This window comes from Temnothorax longispinosus, chromosome 3 (genome assembly GCF_030848805.1).
Source record: "Temnothorax longispinosus isolate EJ_2023e chromosome 3, Tlon_JGU_v1, whole genome shotgun sequence".
Classification (NCBI taxonomy): domain Eukaryota; kingdom Metazoa; phylum Arthropoda; class Insecta; order Hymenoptera; family Formicidae; genus Temnothorax; species Temnothorax longispinosus.
In genome coordinates, this window is record NC_092360.1 from 8,408,968 (window position 1) to 8,429,174 (window position 20,207).

General features: G+C 34.8%; 1 protein-coding gene across 5 annotated transcripts in view; it reads right to left on the reverse strand.

Moving 5' to 3' along the window:
* Positions 1-20,207, reverse strand: part of Nachra3 (nicotinic acetylcholine receptor alpha3 subunit) — an 81,010-nt gene that overhangs the window by 6,834 nt on the left and 53,969 nt on the right. For 4 of the 5 annotated variants that reach the window (XM_071773982.1, XM_071773987.1, XM_071773981.1 and 1 more), the window contains exons 3-9: positions 13,976-14,093; positions 9,569-9,708; positions 9,167-9,211; positions 4,006-4,115; positions 2,853-3,033; positions 1,829-1,944; positions 1,336-1,504 (exon numbers count right to left, since the gene is read on the reverse strand). In XM_071773982.1, coding sequence (XP_071630083.1) covers positions 1,336-1,504; positions 1,829-1,944; positions 2,853-3,033; positions 4,006-4,115; positions 9,167-9,211; positions 9,569-9,708; positions 13,976-14,027 — 813 coding nt within the window. In that variant the 5' untranslated portion in view covers positions 14,028-14,093. Of the gene's footprint in view, positions 1-1,335; positions 1,505-1,828; positions 1,945-2,852; positions 3,034-4,005; positions 4,116-9,166; positions 9,212-9,568; positions 9,709-13,975; positions 14,094-18,562; positions 18,646-20,031; positions 20,193-20,207 lie in introns of those variants that run through there. The other variant, XM_071773986.1, reaches the window with a different exon arrangement.

Sequence of the window (20,207 nt, forward strand, 5' to 3'; positions counted from 1 at the left end):
TCTTTCCCCGTAGTTTCTCTCGTTACGTATTCTCGCCGATTGCTAAACGACCGGCACCCTGACGTTTGACCTTCCTTCCCTTTTTTCTTGCTTGCTTATCCTGCCGCGGAGAACAACTCGGTACACCTTTCGCGGTGACAAAGCGCGGAAAAATAGGTCTGAATTATGTAGCCGGTAAGTGGATATTGGTGCTCGAGGTCGAGTGTACGGACTTACGGACTTACGACACGCTTAAAGATGTAACATCGACGCGAAAAGGTCGTCTCGGATTAAATCGTAATTGGCCGCGCTAGCTGTGCCATATTCCAATATTCCGATCTAATCGAGCCAAATCTTTGCGTCTGCAAAATTAATTTCCAACTACGACGCTGAAACAAAGTCCCCGAAGGTGTATAAACGCGATATCGAAACAATAAGGTCGATCGTGAATAAAATTGTAGTGGCGCGCGAACTATACCGTTCTATTCTGATAAGGTCGGTCGCGAGTTATTTCAATTTAATGGAGGATTAATCTCTGCTTTGCGTCCCTAAGAAATATCTAAAAGTCTTTAAACACATAATATATATTGAGAAAAAATCGAATGTATTAAAAACTACGGAGCAAGTTTTATCTTGATCTAATCTAATCACGAATTGTATCATTCTAATCTTATCTAATCGAATAAAATCTTTGCGCTTTAAAAATTAATTTTTGTCCCTGACTAATTTTTATCTGTGATTAAATATCTAAACTTCTTTAAAAACACACACACTTGTAATATTTGCGAAGAGATTAAATATATCAGGCTGCAATAGCGCAATTTTATATTTTCTCATTTAATCTAATCGTAAACTAATCATGTTATTATAATTCAATTCAAATTTTAATTTTTTTCTGTTGTAAAATTCTGTTACATAACATATCGACAGAAAATTAAATTTCTAATAAAAAAAAGCTTTGAATTTTTAATTAATCGCTTACTAGATTAAAGTTTCAATCTGATTTAATTTGATAAAATTTTCGAGTATATATATGGAGATTCACTTCTAATTATTCTCCTAAAATATTCAGAAGTATATAAAAACGAAACTCAAACGATTACATTCTATTTTCTATATTTTTTACTCTGATTTAATCTACAAAACATAAAAGTCTTGCGTTTCCGAAACTATATTTTAGCCTCGTTTCTGGAACAAAATATCTAATTTCTATGAAATTTTAGGCCTGAAGGAATAAGACGAACAATTTTCTCAATACAAGGAAAAAGATGAGCCGAAATAAATATTATATACCTAAGGCGTATTACTGGCTCACACAGCACATAAAATAAAATGAAAAAAATATGAATTAATTACCTTCTCTCCACTGTCGCTTGGCAAGTAAAACACCAACACCGTGAGGAATGATATCCCCATGCAGGGTATTATGAGGTTAACGGTGTAGAATAGAGTCTTCCGTCTCATGGTGATGTTGAAAGTGATGTCGAGGTAAGGCTCGTCACAACACGTGTAAAACTTTTCGTTTCTGCAATTTGCACATTCACGTACTTCGCTCAACGATCGATTATAATAGTATTAAAAGCGTCTCATGCATATTTTCGCAACCTTCCTTCGATTTGAAATAAAAATTGAAGTTATCTACATTAATGCTGATTATTAATAAAGTTATTATTAATGCTTAATTAAATCGCTCGAAGTACGGGAAAAGTCAGTCTACGTCGTCATAAATATCTTTCCAATTTGTTAAATGAAATCGTTGGATTCGCAGAAAATCATTCCGTATAGGAAACCAAACACAAATTATTGATCTGAGAGAGGTTTACAAAATTATTAAAGCGTGTATATGTACCTCACAGCAGGGACTTCTAGTATATCCCACTCGACGGAAGTATAAAACTCCGACAGATCGACGCCGATGTCGACGACATTGCTGCCTCGGACCTCGTCGATGTGTCTAAGATCGACCTTAACAGTAAATTACTAAATTTTACAATGCATTGTTGATATCGCGCTGCTTAACGTCCAATCAATCGATACTTATGCCCGATCTTTTTCTATCATCATGAGAAAGTCCACACGTACTATATCAACGAAATATTTAAAGTTAAATCAGAACAACTAATTACAATCTGTAAAAGCCTTAGTATAAGCAGAGATAGATTGTATTATTATATTATATAAAACGAGAGCGCGTGCTCTTCAAATAACATTAAATACCTAATAATTAGGTCAGTCAATTCGTCTCACCTTTCATCTCTTTTAGTTCAAGTTCAATTCCGTCCAGCCGCCATTTATACTCGATTGCACTTCTAACAAGCGACATTTTACTCGAGAAAATAAGATAACAAGCTATATATACGATCTTTCACCGCGCGGTGTCTAACGACCGGGGACAATAATACTCCTCTCGTCGTAACATGCCACGAAAGTCGCTCTCAGAATATTTATGATTGCTCTAACAAGAGCCTTGCGAGATCTTCCTGTTACATCAACAGGAATTGAATTCTTTGAGTCCTCGAGATGGATTACATTCGTTATCTAGGAATAACGCATCTCGCAAAAGGAAAAGTTCTAATTATTTCAGACTTTTGATTCGTGAAGAAGAAAAATGATTGGAGAAATATGATATATATAAATATCCTTGGCAGCTGTACACTTCTACGTAGGGGCAAACAAAACAATACAATGTCTTTCTATATATGTATATGTTTGCCTTTTTACGTATGTAATTGTCAACTCTCTTTTTAACTCACGAATAGAGGCAAATGGCTTTCCTGCGACTATTAAATCGATCGGTCACGTGTTTGGAGAAGGAAACGTTAGAGGAAAGAAATTTCCGAAACATCCGCGAGATAAGTATAGGCGATTCTCACCTGGAAGCCGTCGTAAGTCCACGAGCCGAATTTCATCACGCACGTCTGCTCGTCGAAGGGAAAATATTCGACGTCGATCTCGCAGGAAGACTTATAAATCGCCGGCGGCTTCCATTCGACCCTACCCGTGTAGTTGAGGGTCGCCTTCGTCGCCAGCGTCACCTCGAAGTTACCGTCGGCGCTGTGTTAAACGTAAATTCTTTTATATTCCCATATTTCGCGGAAGAAAATAATCTCATTAAAAAATATATACAAGTAATTGTGTCCAAATTATGTTTTGTTTGAAAGCCTTATATCATTCCGGTACAGAGTAACATATAATAACTTTTTTTACGGGTTTGCGGTATATGCTGTACAAAAAATATTGGGATCAAATTGATATCGAAAGACGTCAAATTGATATCTAAACTATAGATAAAAGAAGGTAATATGAACGTCCATAGGTATACAACAATGCTTTATCAAAGAATTATAAGAGATCAATGATTCAGGGGCGAAACTGTTCTCATGAGTTTCATAACCCCTCCTGACCTTTTTTATTTATTCAACGTTGTACTGTCTTCTAATCTTAAATAAATATAAACAATACAGATTCTTGCGATCCTGAATAAATAAAACGGTACAGAGATCAAGATAACTATAAATATAAATGACAATTATTTTTCTGAGGCAACGAGTCGTTTAGCAGTTGTATAAGAATAGTTTTACCATTGAATCATTGATAAGTCTTTACTAAAGCATTTTTAGACATGGTTGCATAGAAATTTTTACAATCTACTTAACAAATTTAACATACTCTATTTTAGTCTCAATCTTTTTGAACATTTTGTATAATTTGTCACTCAACATATTCTTTTATTCTTCAGAAGACAGCTGATTTATTTTTGAAAAGATAAGTTCTACCATACTTAATAATTTTAATCTTCAATGTGTTTCTTAATAAACATATAAAAAGTTTTTTATCTTAAAGTGATGAGAATAATTGCCCCACGTGCTTTTATCTGACACATTTTATATTGTAAGCGCGAGATTACCGCGTCTTTTAATCAGTAATTTATTCAAATCAATAATATTTTACACTAACGGTGTGTGTATATTAAAAAAAAAGAACGGAAAGGTGGCAAATCTAATCGTCGTTAACGATCGATCTTACTTGTTGTATAAAACTATATCGGGCCTCCATATGTGATCTGACGGCACATGCAGCATTTCCACTCCACCGTACTCCTTCGGATCCCATTTTAATTTGTAATCATACCATGCCTGCGAACAAAGAATCGACGTAACGTTATCGTATATACTACCCTTCTTGTCATTTTGTCACTTTTACTTATCATGTTGCTTTACGTCTTTCGAGGGATTAAGCCACTGTATTATAGAAATTTGAAAAATAACGTATTCTTTTGTCGCGTTTTCTTAATAGAACCTCGAATACAATCTTTTTCCTATTACTGGCGTTCTTCTCCAAACTGAATGCAATTCGCAGCACACAGCATCGTCACTGTCGGAGTTTGCGAGCGTATTTTTCGAGAGCAGTGTATTATCGTTGCCACAATTCCGGATAAACTCCCGAAATGTTGCGCCCGAAATGTCGATCATTCGTGATACGTGATATTCTCGTTTCTAATTGAAGTAAATATTTAAGATAAATAAATAATCGAGATAAATACGAACAATCACATGCTGTCACGTTCGTCAAATTTAGTTACGGATATAAATTGGTCTAGCACATTACTACACCAAACTATTCATGTAGTAATTTTCTTACTTTCCTCAAAAAACTTATGAAATTTTTAGATTGAATATTTCGAATTATTAATAGAAATTGAAGAATGTTATTAATGAAGATGAGAATGCAACGAATAAATTGTACTATTGCAAAATTTCGAATTGTTTGTTGGATATATATTCCTTTTTTTGCACTTTCAATATGTTACATACGAAAACCGCATTTCATCCGTCTTGTCTATTGTGCGAATTTTCAATAGATTAACGGTCGTATATAACTGGGATAATGATGTCCGTCAAAAATAACGTCTTTCATAATGTCTGTTACTTTAATGCTCGAGTCTAATGCGGAAATGCGGAAATCTTGGAACAAGAATAACTGATAACAATAATAATTATATCCGTGAACCAATACGTTCATACGTGAGGTCATGATGGACTTTTTCTTCAGTTATTTATTCGTTGATCACAGGAAATCGCGCTGGTCATCTTCTCCGACGCAGTATTGATTGCTCTGCTTTTGATTGAACGCAGATGCAATAGAATCGATTCTATACGATTTCCATCTTGGAGCGAATGTAATTATTATATGTTCCGCTGTTAGTGATTGGTATACATTAGATATTGCAATTAGAAAGTCAGTTATTAGATTAATTGATGCAATTAGATTGATAAGTAACGTTTTCCTCAAAACTGTTTCAAATTTACAAAATGGTGTGAATGGTGTCCCTGATAATTAAAACAATTCTTTCAGATTCAATACGCATATTCTCAGATACACATTCTCTACCTAAATGTAACGGTTTTTTCGATAAAATTTAGTCTTTTTTGACGAGATAATATGGTCATCTTTTTCTTTTGTTTTAACAACTTGTGAAAAGTCCCACAAGTTAAAAGCATGCTATTTTGTTATTTCAACAAATCTCAATTTTTTCTATAAGTAAACAACAAATAGCTCAATGTAAAAAATAAGAAAAAATTTTGACTTTTTAATTTTCCAGATTATTAGTCTAAGTTCAATTAAAGCCACTATTTCATTATTTTCTAAAAATGTCATTTACACAAGATAGGTAAGTAACTTTGATATTTTTTATTTTGCTCTATAAAATATTATATAATAATTATAATTAATAATATAAATTTTTAATAATAAAATATCTAAATGCTCACAATTCTTTCTAATTCAAAAAGAGCATCTTAAAATTAGTCTGTTTTTTCGACTCTTTACAGTGGCCTAATCTCTTAAATTGACAAGTATAACTTGACATTATGTCATGCTATTATTATTATAACTTTGCGTTGCGTAGGAAGTGATGTAGTTTTTCGAACAAAACTTTTCTTTTATATTATATTCTCTTTTTCGTTCCCGTCGGGAACAAACTCATATTTTTGCATGCCAGAACAATGTCGTAAATATCGATGATTGAATAAATCATTGTGAAAAATCGTCGTTCGGAATAGAAAGGAAATGATGTATTATCGCATTGAACAAAATACCATAAAACTATTCGCGTGTTTTATGTTTCTTCGTTGCACATGAACGCGGTGCACACACTTTTCGCCGCGAGTATTCAATGAATTTATCTATCGCTAATTCATGGATTTAAAATTGGTCTAGCGACAAAGGATCGAGAGATGACGCTGAAGCTACTTCACGGGGACAAACCGTGCACAGAGGCAATATTTTGCAACTTTCCTCATTGAGAGTTGTAAGGCTGAAACGCGCAGATTTGCATGCGGTGCAACGAACTTCTTCTTCTTCTTGTTCATTCATTCATTCTCGCTTAAAATTGCGCGTTTTATTGAAAAATTTCTATGCCGGTGATCTATTCGATTCCATAAATAATACGAAGCTTGTGTTTTTTCTCTCAGAATTTCGTAATAAGACTAAAAAATGTGTAAGATTAATATTGTATAAGTGACGCACTGCGTATTCAAGAATAAGTAATCTTTGTCGACGATATTCAACTTTTATAAAGAATATCTTAAGATAAATGGATCAAAACTTTTGCAGTGAATTTTTGAAGATAAATTTGAAGTCAATTTTTTCTCGATAAAAGTGCTGAGATAGTCATCGCTCTTGGAAGTTTTTAAAATTAGAGTATCTTACATTTCTGCAATTATGCTTTAAATTAAAATCCTGTTAAAATAAATAATCCATTCAAGTGTAACATTGCTCTTAACTTTTTTTACAATTAACAAAGATTATTTAAACAAGAATTATATTTTCAACCTATTATTCAAAAACTATCGGCGTCTTTTTTGTTGAAAACATATTCTGAAAGAATTTAAGAAACCAATGAATATCTTTTTCCATTTATTGCGGTCGCTTTGTAAAATTTCTGAGTAAACTAATTAAACATAAAAGCTAAATTAGCCTTAATAAATACACGATTGCTTTGATTATTTGATTACTGCCAATTTTCTACTTATGTCAACGGAACGTCCAAGAACGATGGAGCGCCGGAAATGCGCTTCCTTCGGGCGTGGACACAGCCTTTATGCGTAGGGGCATGTTGAATATTAGCTCGGAGCCGAAGTCTCTCTTCGTTTACGCATCGCTATATTTGCCAGATAGAATATTATGCCGGCATACAGTTGAACATGACTATATTCTGCGAAATTTGGCTGTGTTTAACCGAACCAAAGGTAACGGTTAGTTAAATAGCGAGCGGTGCGCACTCTGCGAGGTAATTTATTAAATATTCATCGCGAAATAGCGTAATCCACATAATCCATTTGCTACTCCGACACGCTTTAAAGCAGGGAATTAAATTTAACCACAGAATGGATCAAATGTTTGTTCGCAATATGTTAAATTTTCTATTGATCCTCCATTGGACTCTAACGCGTCATTTTTTCGTAGTAATTAAATGTATGCGCATAATTGCGATTTCGATTTTACGTAGTAATTAAATGTATGTTAATTGCGATTCTGATTTTAACGCAATTAAAATATATATACTGTAACAAACATGGCACGACACGTTTTATTAAATTTACCACCGCAGATCAGTGGGGATAACGTTGCCACAAGTCAATAATATATTACAGAAATTACAATTATTACAAAGTTTAGTTTAAAAAGTTTAATTTGAAAAATCGCCGCCAGACAATTTATTCACAACGCGGATATTTTCGGCCAACTTGCCACCAACAATACGACCCGATTAATCTTGTCGATGAATCGCGGCGAAATTAACATTTTCGTACGCGAACTTTGCGATAACATTGATGCGTGATGCGGTGGACATCCCGAACTTTCGGGTGGCATGACGCTCGTCCGTAACTCTCCGAACTGTATGCGCGAGCATTGACGACGATATGTCTGGTTTACCGTGTAACATTAATATTTGGTGTCTTTTCATATTATACCAACGGGATTTCCACGAACGATACGAATAATGAACTGATAGAAATTGCCAAATATAGAGATACGTGGATTTCCAATTTGTGAAATTTAATCATCTATATATGTATAGAATTTAGTTTATCAATAAAACAAAGATCGACGAACATAATTATGCTACTTCTTTCCTTCCTAATTTAATTTTAATTTATTTTTAACAATTTGCGAACAAAGACTTAATAATGAAACGAATGAGGCATGTAAGTGCTAATGCATATGTGCAGTTCATGAGGACCTGAAATAAAGTCAGGATAAATCGAAATTTGTAATAAAATTGGAGCGTTTCAATCTCAATACTTTGATATAAATTTCAATTTATTCTGATTTGATTTCTATTACCGACCTCGTCAACCATTCCATTTTATTTTTTGATTGTTTGCAACGATGGAATAACAATAATTAAAACTTTATATGTACAAATATCTGACAAGAGAAATACGATAATAAAATCTACAATGCGCGTACAAAAAAGTTATGCAAAGTCAAGATAAATCCCGACGTACCGAGAAAAAAATACAGTTTCTTTAAAGATACTACAACCGGAGGAATCAATATATAACGGATATTATAAAACACATATAAATGTATTTTTATTCTCGTTGATCTCACAACAAGAGCCTTAAGTGTGTTTAGAAGATTTATCAAGCAACACCCTGTAATCGTGTTATGAGGTATCTGCTTCTTAATGGCCCGATTTTCCGTCGCGAGTCGCGCGTATTTATTGCACGAATCTATTTCGTACCCGCTATATATCCTAGAAAACGGAAAAACGGTCGCGCACATGGGGCAAATCTATCTATCTTACGTAATCCAGCATTTGAAAGTGGGTTGCACGGTTCACCGGAGTTATTTTCTGGCTTCTCCGGGCGGAAGCTTCTGTCCGATCTTCGTTTCTGCATGCGTACGAAAATCCGCGCGCGCGCGCGCGCCTGAATATGTAGACACGTGCTAAAACGTGTCATCGACAGGCCGAACATTTACTTTCCACGTGGACGGCGGCCAACAATGCAAGTTTCAGCGGACCTCGAAGCGGCCTTACGTAATCGGAAATTGTTACGATTCGTCACGAATGTTACTCTAACATCGTTCAGTATTACTTAATAAATATCTCATTAAAAATTCCCCGATTTACCTCTTCTTTAATTCCTACGTTACGTAATCTTTTAGGATATATTACCTGCTCGACCCAGAGGTTCGTCGTCATGATCTGATTCTTCAAATTCTGCAAGAGAATAATTTTGTGAGAATACATCGCTCTCCCCCCTGCTCTGAAAATATATCGCAACATTCCTTTATGAGCTAATTTATCTCAAGCTCTTCCGAGATGATTAAAAAACGGACTATGTATATGTACGCGTCAACGGGATCTGCTATAACAATTTTTATCATTACGGAATATAAAGTACGCGTTAAAATTCGCCTTCGGATAATGGCATTAACAATAGTTAGCTTCGAAATTTGACATCAAAATATTAACGTACAAAAATATCTAATATTAATATTTAAATTCGTAATTTTTGTTTGCTTGGTTCTCACATTGTTGTACGAGCAATATGATCGTGAGGATACAATTGCTTACCACATCGATGAGCTGCGAAAGCTTGAGCTTTATTTTAACGGTGAGGGCGTCTGTGACGTTGACCACTGGACGAACCAGCTTGTTGTAATTCGACAAGAGATCGTCGTATAATCGCTTCGCGTCTGGATTTCCTGAGCATCCTGGAAATACAGGAGAAGCGTGTCCTAAAATCGTCGCCCAAATGGGAAACTTATCGCACTAAACTAAATTTCCACACGTTACAATGCTTATTGTCTTTATAGGTATAGCGGTAGGCTTAAAGTTAGATTAACAGCAAACTGAATCGAATGTATGTAATGTCAAACTTATGTACACTATGTCATACAATGATATATCATTGTATAAATTATTATTATATAAGTCCGAAAATAATTTACTTTTATTTTACGAATTAATTTAAATGGATTTTCCATTTACGATCTATTGTAGTTTCATTGTATTTTTTTTCACTTTAATATGACTTTTCGTTACTTCTACGAGATTTAGGACTAATATCGCGATTCGGACGATAGTCGATAAACGAAGCGAAAACAAAGGAATCCGAAAGGACACGATGAGAAGAGGAAAAGCGGGAAATATTTCGCTCCGAGGGCAGATATCAAAGGAAGGGAGACAACCGTGGATAGTTTGCTCACGTAACAGGACAGCTCGGTAATTCCGCTTCGTAGTTTTCCCATTATCCGTGCCCGTGTGAGCGTGCCGTGTATATTTCGCTTTGCGCATATTTAACCCTTTGCCGTACGGCAGCGCATAAAGTGTTGCCGTCATTATAAAGACCAACACATAGGCTGGAATATATACGATACGAACCCAGATATACCAGCCGTCGTCCGAATCGTTCTCCACTTATTTGCAATTTCAAAGTAAAACGTTGAGCCTCTGAATCTGCGTGCAACGCTGCGAATCACCATTAATATTGGAGTCACAAAGCGCGGCCTGAGATGTACATTTCGCTAATTGTAAGCATCCCGATAACGCAGAATGTATGTGTGTGTGAATGGATAAATGTGCCGGAAGAATATTGTTATATAAATTCTTTTTAATGTTCAATTCTTTCGCGTCTCAAAAGTTTGCGATATTTTATCTCTCATTATATGAGAACACATTCAAGAGGCTAGAGATAACTGAATATTTTTCAATACAATATAATGTCCAATCTTCAATCTGTATTGAAATATTATCGGAAATTGCATTGTTATAATAATTGTAAGATTAACGGAGACAAAAAAGCAATATAATTCTCCGCCATTATAAATTTTTTCACATCATCTATCAAATCACTGACTTACGGTACAGAATGTATTTGTTATACTGCAAATTCTGTAATTTATCCATCTGCGTTGATTGAGGAAATTTCATTTTTTCAACGACGAATTAGCGCTGAATATGTAGAGACGACAAACACTTCCGCTCGTACGACGAGACGTGAATACTTGTCGATATTTCGTCATTACGATAGAGTCGCCGACGGATTCGGCTCGCCCGCCGTTATATTATTTATTCCGTTCGCGCGTCGTTTTATTACCGTTTTACGAGCTCCCAACCATCCCGTTCCTAACGCGTGACGTAACGTCGCCAGTAATTTTAATTTTGAAACTGAGCCAGGGGGGGTCCTTCCGGCTGCGTATATTGAAAGACAGTCCCGGGAAATTGGATTCAAGACTAGCCGGAAAGATCATAGCCGCGGGACGAAGGACTAAAGTTGCCTGCGAGAAAAAATGTCAATAATGATGGGACCCGATATTCCGTGTTTAGTCTAATTTAATCCCTGACATATCAGAGTAATCTTGAAATACTAGTATCAACGATACGCTAAAATTTATATACGTGTATTAAAAATGTTATAACATGTAATTGGCAAAGACCCTACGATAAAACTTTTACTATACGGAGCGTTGTCCTTTTATAGTGATTTAACTTTCACGGTATTAAAATTTTGCGCGAAATATCTGCTAACGCGATGAAAAATTGTTTCCGACTTATACATTTATGTATTTACAATTTATTGATTATTTCATACATTTCTGTGATTTAATAAATTTTAATGGCATAGGTACATGTCGTGCGTACATTTTACTCGATTTTATAATAGTATTTTACAATATACTAAACCGTACAAATATTTCGAAAATATTATCGATAATTGAGCACAAAAAATTTATCTAATCTGTATTACAATTAATATAAATACTAACAAGTAACAAGGAAAAAGTGAATTTTGTGAGTGAAATGTGATTAGTTGTGCGTGAATTAACGTTACATTTAATTAACAATTTAATACAAAGTTATAAATCACACATTTCAGCTCTATTTTGACGTCAGCAAAGTGGTAACAGATAAATTAAATAATTTTGCTCTCTCTGACTCGCACTCTTTGAGCATCTTAAGATTGAATGGACACAAAGACAATGTAATTTTTTGCTGACAAATCTTGAATCAAAGTTGTCATTTTTTCCTTGTTGTTAAATTTAATGTCTTTAGTTAATTATTATGTCAATGTCTTTCAATTTCAAGAGTCTTTAGTTAATTATTATCCATGTATTTTAATATAAATACAATATTACTTATTTAAGTAAATATCACGATTCACGACTATTATCTGACAATCGTACATATAACTATTCGAAACGGTAGTTAATTCTCCAAACGGGGTGGCATTTGAAGGTCTGGTTTTGTAATCGCGTCGCGTTTGCTCCGTTCAGCTGTACTGTTCGCGCACGTTTTTCCCAGTAAAAAAAAAACAGAGAAACGAAACGACGATGTTACGACCGTCTCGTGAGAGTACACTCCACTTGCATAGGTGCGCAAGAACAACGCGGAGAAATGCAATCGTAAACGCAGACGACCTGTGTATGTCCATACTCGCAAACCGCGGTAATGTACGCATCTCGTAGACCTGCACAGATGTATGCACGACAATGCGTATTCGCGTATAACGACGTGCGCGTTCGTGTGGATTATAACGCCGTCGGGCTCGCAAACACACTCGCGGGACATGGAAAACGCTTTACGAGCCTCAAGTAGATTTTGCGATCACGCGCACATTTATAGTCGTTATTCGCCTATATGTATGCAGAAATAACATTCACCTATATGCATTTTGCATTTTCGTGCGTGTTTTTTTTTGCCGCAAAATAGGGGAGGAATCCGCCAAAAAAAGATGTTCTTTTTTTATTATTAGAAAATTTTTATTTATTAGGAAAGGAAAACCTGGCTTGTAAATTATCCGACACTATCTATTTATTTTGTAATCTATTTAACTATTTCATGTTCAGTACGACATGTATGTTCTAAAATATCTAAAAAAAATATATGTCTAATAAATATAAAGTCATTAAAATCAAATAAACACTCATTTTAAAGAGTATTGTTTAAACATTTACAAAGAATATTGTAATAAATACTTGTTATAAAATGTATAAAAAATTATTTGAGTAATAAGATCCAAAAGTTTTCGGATTAATCATGAAATATATATGATATGATACACAGTGTCACTTCGTATGGCGATTACTCAAATTTTAACGCTTCTAATAATATAAATTTTTCATCATATTTGCTATAAGATACACATACAACTTTCGCATCTTTAATATTTCAAAGACTTGCGGATATATTAGACCGAAAACTTTTAGACATTACTGTACAATTCTTATCAATATATGTTTCGTCATAATTTTTATTTTTTTAATAAATTGAATATTTTATAATCCTAAAAATTGTTTCAATACAAATTCTCATTAGAATTTAAAAAATTGATTTTTGCATTCGCTATTTTGAATTTTTTATATTTCGATATCATTTTCTTATTCAGTGAAAAACCTCGTAATACACAATTTCATTGGTATTTGCGAATATTTTATTCTTTGCATCTGTCATATTAAATTCGCCATTTGAAATTTTTATGTGTTTATCCCATTTTCGTAGTCAGCGATCCCAAAAATTCCTTTAAAGATAATTAAACTACATATGTTTCTTTTAATCAGAAAATGTCAGATGTAAAAAAATTAAACAAATATAGTAATTAAAAAGAGTTTATTCTCTATTTCAACAAAAACATATATCTTTTGATCTAAAGAAAGAAACGTTAAATTTCCCCTTTCTTGAAAATTCGAGCTAGCATTTGGAATTCAAATTTACAATTTATTCATTATAGACCTCAATCTGTCAAAATATTTATATCTGTTTATTCATTACGTTAAGAATAGCTGAGTTAAAAATTGTTTACGCTATCAATTCGTACTCTTTAAGAAGAAAATAAATGATAATCATATTACGTGTTTCGGATTGGAAATGAAAGATAAATTGGGATATTAGGAGCGATAAGATGAAATTTTCCATCGATTAGTATCGGTGGATGATTAGTATGAGTCTCAGGCATGCGATTCCTAGATTGATCATACGTACCTGATATGAGCACCAACACTATCCACATGATCCCCACCAGGCTCTTCATCATGTCATTGTGTCACGTCCACCTCATTTCTTCTCGCCTTCGTGCGCCCCAGACCCCTCAGTTTTTGCACTGCAATGAAAGAAGGATGATCGGTCGATCGTAGAAACGTTATCAGATCTCGTGTCAACGTTCTTTCCTTTCCATTTATATAATTCTTATTGTTTTTCTCACACAAATTATCGTTCTAAAGTGAGCATAAATATAATATATTAATACATATATCTATATATGAAGGTGTAAATCGAGAAGTTGCTGAAATAAAATAACTGTCATTTTGTAATGAGTGATTAAATTGTTATGTATGCATTAGTTTATGGAAACGGATTACAATTAGGTACACCTCGTACTCTTTCACTTAAAACTTTTTAACTCTTTAATCAGTCTCTTATAAACCAAGGTATATATAAGGTGAGGGTCGAAATTGAAACCAGGACCTGCCAGCTACAAATTGATCGTTCCTGCACAGAGCCACGCCTCGCCCTATATAGTTACATTTCTAAAATTTCTTTTACTTCTTCTTTTAACGCAGCAAACAAGTGTATTATTGCTGTATCACGCGATTTATGAAAAATTGGAAAATCTTAGGTTTAATATTTAGTTATGCAACATAATTGCGTATTGATTACAACTGCGAAATCGAATTTGTAAATTTACTACAAAGGTACAACGCCAAACGAATTCGAATAAGGCACACGCAAAGAACGGACACGAAGAATGTCGGCCGAGTTGAATTATGAATAGGTAATTGTGGGCTATCGCGAAAACTTACGATCGTTTTTGCGCTCGCGCTCGCGATATATTCAAATATGTCCATGTCGATGAAACACGCGATAAGCTATGGTATTCACTTATACGTGGTGATCAAAGATATGCAGTTTTCTGAAAACGATAATGGTTTAGCGAAAATTCGGACGTCATCGCGATCGCACGTGATCTTTGAGAATTAATCAAAGATGTTTTTATTTATTAAAAAATGAGAGAGAGAGAGAGACTATATTCATTTGATATATTATTATATTAACATATCAACTTTTTAAATAACAAATACTAATAATACAAAAAATTCTGCATTTTTTCAATTATTTTCTAAGGAAAACAAAAGGTAGAAATGAAAACTTTTCAAATAATGCTCAAATTTGACAAACCAAATAAATAATGAATTTCCAACTCATTTTTTAATTAATTATCAAAAGGGAAAGCGCGAAAATTATAACGGTCGATGGGTACTCGAAACAATTGCGATATCTCCGTTGAAAGACCGTCGATTTAATATTTCTCGAAACTATATATACCCACTGCCACGATTACAATGACGGCGCATAATTTTCGACGGCAAAGTGTTTGCTTTGCGCGAAATAGATATTTGATTCATGGTTTTTACGAGCGGGCCGGAGTTTTGCGCGCAGTTATCGGCGCCAATTTTCGCGCCGGGAGATTTATGGCAGTCGTAAGGCTCGCATTTACGTGATGTCGAACCCTTTCTGCATTTTGATACTTTTGCAGGTGGTGGCACGACGGCTGGCGTCAATTATTCCAGCGATTCGGAAACCATCTCCGAATCTCTCGAATTCCAATAAATCCTCTTGCGCGCGGATATTCCAATCTTTCGCCGGAACCGGCCGCGAGATTTCGTCAACGTGACCTACGAATTTCTCAAATTTTCTTCCGACTCTCGTTTACAATTCGCTTCTCTGATACAATCGCTTTAGCGCTTTCCTACATTAAAATATATATCTTAAAATATTTATTGCAACAATATATGTAAATAGACCTTTATATATAATAAAGGGTCTATAAACGAGCAACAATAGTTGTTAGAAAATGAACTTCGTGTATTAATTTAAACATAAAAATATCAGAATGGTACGGTTTGACTATACCGAGTCTTCTTCATCAAAATAAATTAATCAAACATTTAAAATTAACAATAAGAACAACTAAAGAGTAAATAAGATTAAATTTATGGACAATAATACATTGGAATACCATAAGTAAAAGGAGAATTAAAAAAAGTCAATTTTCACATTGATATAGCATAATAAAAAGTAGCAATAGAAAATATACGATATATTTTATAAATTAGCAAAATCTGATCCAATTTTGAAGATCGTACATAATTTCCTTGCATAGATATTCTTGCTCAACCAAGAGAATTCAATTATAGAGCTAATTTCAAATGGCTCCAATAACTTCATCCGTGTCTTATTGTTAGAAAAGATAACGAGGAAACATCGTGTTGAATCAGGATGATATAGGACAATGGTGATGCAAGCGATGTCGATGACGTGAAACGTACCCGCTGATTTGCTGCTTGATGCTGCGGGACTTTTTTCATTTATCCGTTTATTGACGTGTGTATTGTAGCAATGTCACTCGTGTACATATGTATCCGTCATTCGGTGGAAGTGGATTCGACCGAAGAGAACCGATTCGCGCTTTAAATTACAAAAAAGCCGGGCGCACGCGTGCGCGAGCAGAAGTTGTCGTTTATATCGTGGAAAGCGAATCCCCCTCTTTCCCCTCCTTCTATATATCTCTGTGTTGTACATCTATATTTCTCTTCCTACATTTATCCATCTATCTATCCGTCCGGCTTCCGTTTACCGATCATTTTTACGCCGACGCGAACATCTCTCTCTCTCTCTTCCTTATTTTTCTTCCTTTTCACCTGTGCCATATTCCAGTTCCGCTCGTTGCGTCCTGTTGTCGGTTTCACGCGTTTGTCACTCGCGAACGGTTGCATGAGCATTGCGTTGACCCGATTTTCGCGGATCCGATAGAAAATGGGGATCCTCGAAGAAACGGTACAACACAGGGTTTACGATACATTTTTCGAGCGTTGAAGGTTTTTTATCCCTCGTATTAACCCCGCAAATAATAGTTGCTTTCCATTTACATCAAAACTCAGATACATAATTCTCACTTGTGACGTCATATAACTCAGTTAAACGCACGTTCTTTTTGCATGCTGACAAGTGAGATTCAACTGAGTTTTTATGCACAATCGAGACCATGTGCTTTAATGAATCTAAAATAAACTCACATTAAAAGCGAGGCTATGGACCTGTATTATTATGCGATAGCTTTGTCATCAAAATAAGCAGATAAATACAAAATGACATGTCTTACCTGAGTATAAAATACTCACATAACTGAGTGACTCAGATCACTTGAGTGTAAATGGAAAGCAACTAATAACGTGATTGAGCCATTAGCGAGCGATTCTGTTTTCGCATGATTACCTCTCGTATAAATCCAGTTCCGTTGTACAAACATATTCGCAAAGATCGTGTGATATCCTCTCCATTCTTTTTATTAATAAAAAAAATCCAATATCCAATATGGAAAAAATCTGTCGTTTTTCAAGATTGCAGATTGTTGCTGCGATATTGAATTCCTCACCTGTGTGTTCGATAAATCTCCGCAAAACTAATTTGGAAATTAGCAATCAAACTCTACTCTTTCTGTCCTAAAAAAATGTAGTTATCGTTGCTAAACGTTATTCAGCAAGACCGCCTCTTTCTAACAAAGTATACGCAATGTATTTGTCGGAAGGGGTAGTTTCTCGGGAATCCATATTGGGCAATCGTTCGCGAATCGCGTGGGGGGGGGGACGGACCTTTCAGGGCGCGAGATAGATGACGGGCGATCGGGCGGGCGGCCGTGTGAGTGGCAGGCACTTATTATTATCGGTTATTCGGTTCCGCGAGTGCCAATATTCTGTTATGCGCAACCCGTCGCGTCAGTTCGCCAGCGACGGGCTGGCTGGCTGACTGGCTGTTTGGCCGGCCGGCAACATCTCGCCACCCGGTCGTCCCTTGTCCGCTCCGCATCCATTATTCGGCCGACTGGCCGGCCTGCAGCCCCGGGGTTGCATTTTTCCACGCAGAACCCCCGATACCGACCGGCAATATCGCTGCATGCGCGCAATAAAATTGCATATTGCACACACACAGGCGCTGATCCGTTTTCAGACCTAACAAAACCCAAACTTCTCATCTGGGTCCTTCCATCAATCCTGGTTTTCTTCGGTGATAAACGTCGAAGGCGAGAAAAATTACTATTTGAGATTATACTTGAGATCATTCAATTTAATCTATAATATCATCGCGTCGCTGAAGATGGCTCAAAGTAGAGCCAAAACGTACGATTTATATTAAATAATATATTAAATTATTAATTAAATGTTACATAACGTTGGCTCACGCTAGGCACGCAACTAACCGCGTTTGACTCTCAAAGCTCACTTTTCCTTGTTACTCCTTAAATCACTATTAGTCGTAAATTTTCGTAATTGGTCTATTGAAGAACTTATAGAATAATCGTATTTGGAAATTAAATATTGAAATGGTTTAAAGAGAAATTACTTATTACTTTGTCACAAAAATGGCATATTAGATTATTGGATTAAACATTTCTTAAAATTAAACTCAGAATTAAAATTTTCTTGAAATAGAATCTATTTGAAATTAAAGAATGATTTTGATTTGCACTTCAAAGCTCAGTTTTTAAAAGATCCTTTATTTTCAATTACTTACTGTTGCACTCTCGATATTTTTGTTGAGGTAAAATCAACTCCAGCTGATCGAAAAGTCCGTGTGTAAAAAGTGGCTCGGTAGATCTATGACAATTCGTACATGTATAATACGTACATACAGTTTTTACAATTGATAACAAAAACTTTCGTGCGATACACGACAAAATGGAAACTCGACAGGTCATTAATCGACACGTGATCGAACTCAATCTATGTACAAAATTTGAAAAGCTTTCAGTAAAAACAATTCAGCAGTCGGATCTTCATCAACGACCGTATATTGCGTCGGTATATAATGGCCGACGAGTGCACCAACGTTTATTTCGTTTGCCTTATTTCCATTCTATGCAGAAAAGTTCATTTATCGATCACGAACACATTTGACGTTGAAAATAAACGTGATAAACGTGGGATCCTCTATAAAATTTCCACCCAGAAAAAATGGCCTTACAAAAACATAATAAAATATTTCTCATCTCAATTGTACACCTCAAATATTTCAGGTGTTTTTTATTTTAAAGAAAAATGTTTGAAATAAAAATTTCAGTTTTCGAGGGAAATATAATACACGCAACTATTTTTTTTTATATTATGCGTTTTTTATGACATATCAATGTCATTGATATTTTTGTGAATAAGAATATAATTTTTCTCACACAATATTATTCTTTTAATCATTCTGTATGTAAAAGTATTAAGGGAAAATTATCTAAAAATTCAATAGTTACGAAATATTTTACGTGCAACAATTCTTTTATGCCAAATGCTTTTTGTGAGATATCAGTGTCATCGATATTTTTGTAAATAAAAATATAATTTTTCTCTCACAATAATTCTTTTAATTATTCTGTATGTAAAAGTACCAAGGAAAAATTATCTAAAAATTCTAAAAAATCAATATCACGTTTACGAGATATTTTATATGTATCATTTTGATAAATTTTGACATAAGTCACATAAGATATGGATTATCTGTACATTTACTTTTTTATCTTGATATACTTATACTTTTACGCACAGAACAATAAGATGAATCAAATATAAATAAAACATATAGCATACTTTTAAAAATAAATATGCAATTTACAATGTTCAATTACATACCCTTTTAAATGAAACCACTGTATACTTTCATTAAATTTCAATTTTGATATTGTAGACACGCCAAGATGGAACGCTATGTTTATACGTGGCGATGAAAACGTGATTTATGTCAGATCCATTTTTTATACATCTACATTTACAAGATATTCGCGCACACAATGAATCAAGAATCGTCTAATCGTGAATCATCTAATCGTTACACAACTCAGTTGTTGTTTAAGATGAGTTATACACTTGACAAAACTTTGGAGTACGTCTTCGTGTTAGAATTCAAAACACATAGGACAAACGAAAGAGATATTGGACAAGAGTGCAAAGTAGGCTATTAATACGTAAAATTTGACGGCAAACACATATCGGGATTACCGTTGCGCTTTGCTCCAGAATATCGTTTAGGAAACTTCACGTTTCCTTCACTCCCGTCCGAAAGTTATTTCTGCTACGTGGCTCGCGGGATCGATAAACCCCGAATCCGTCCGTCGCACTGTCCATGCCTGGCATTTTCACTTGCCAGCTTGAGAGCTTGAGAGATGGATAATTAT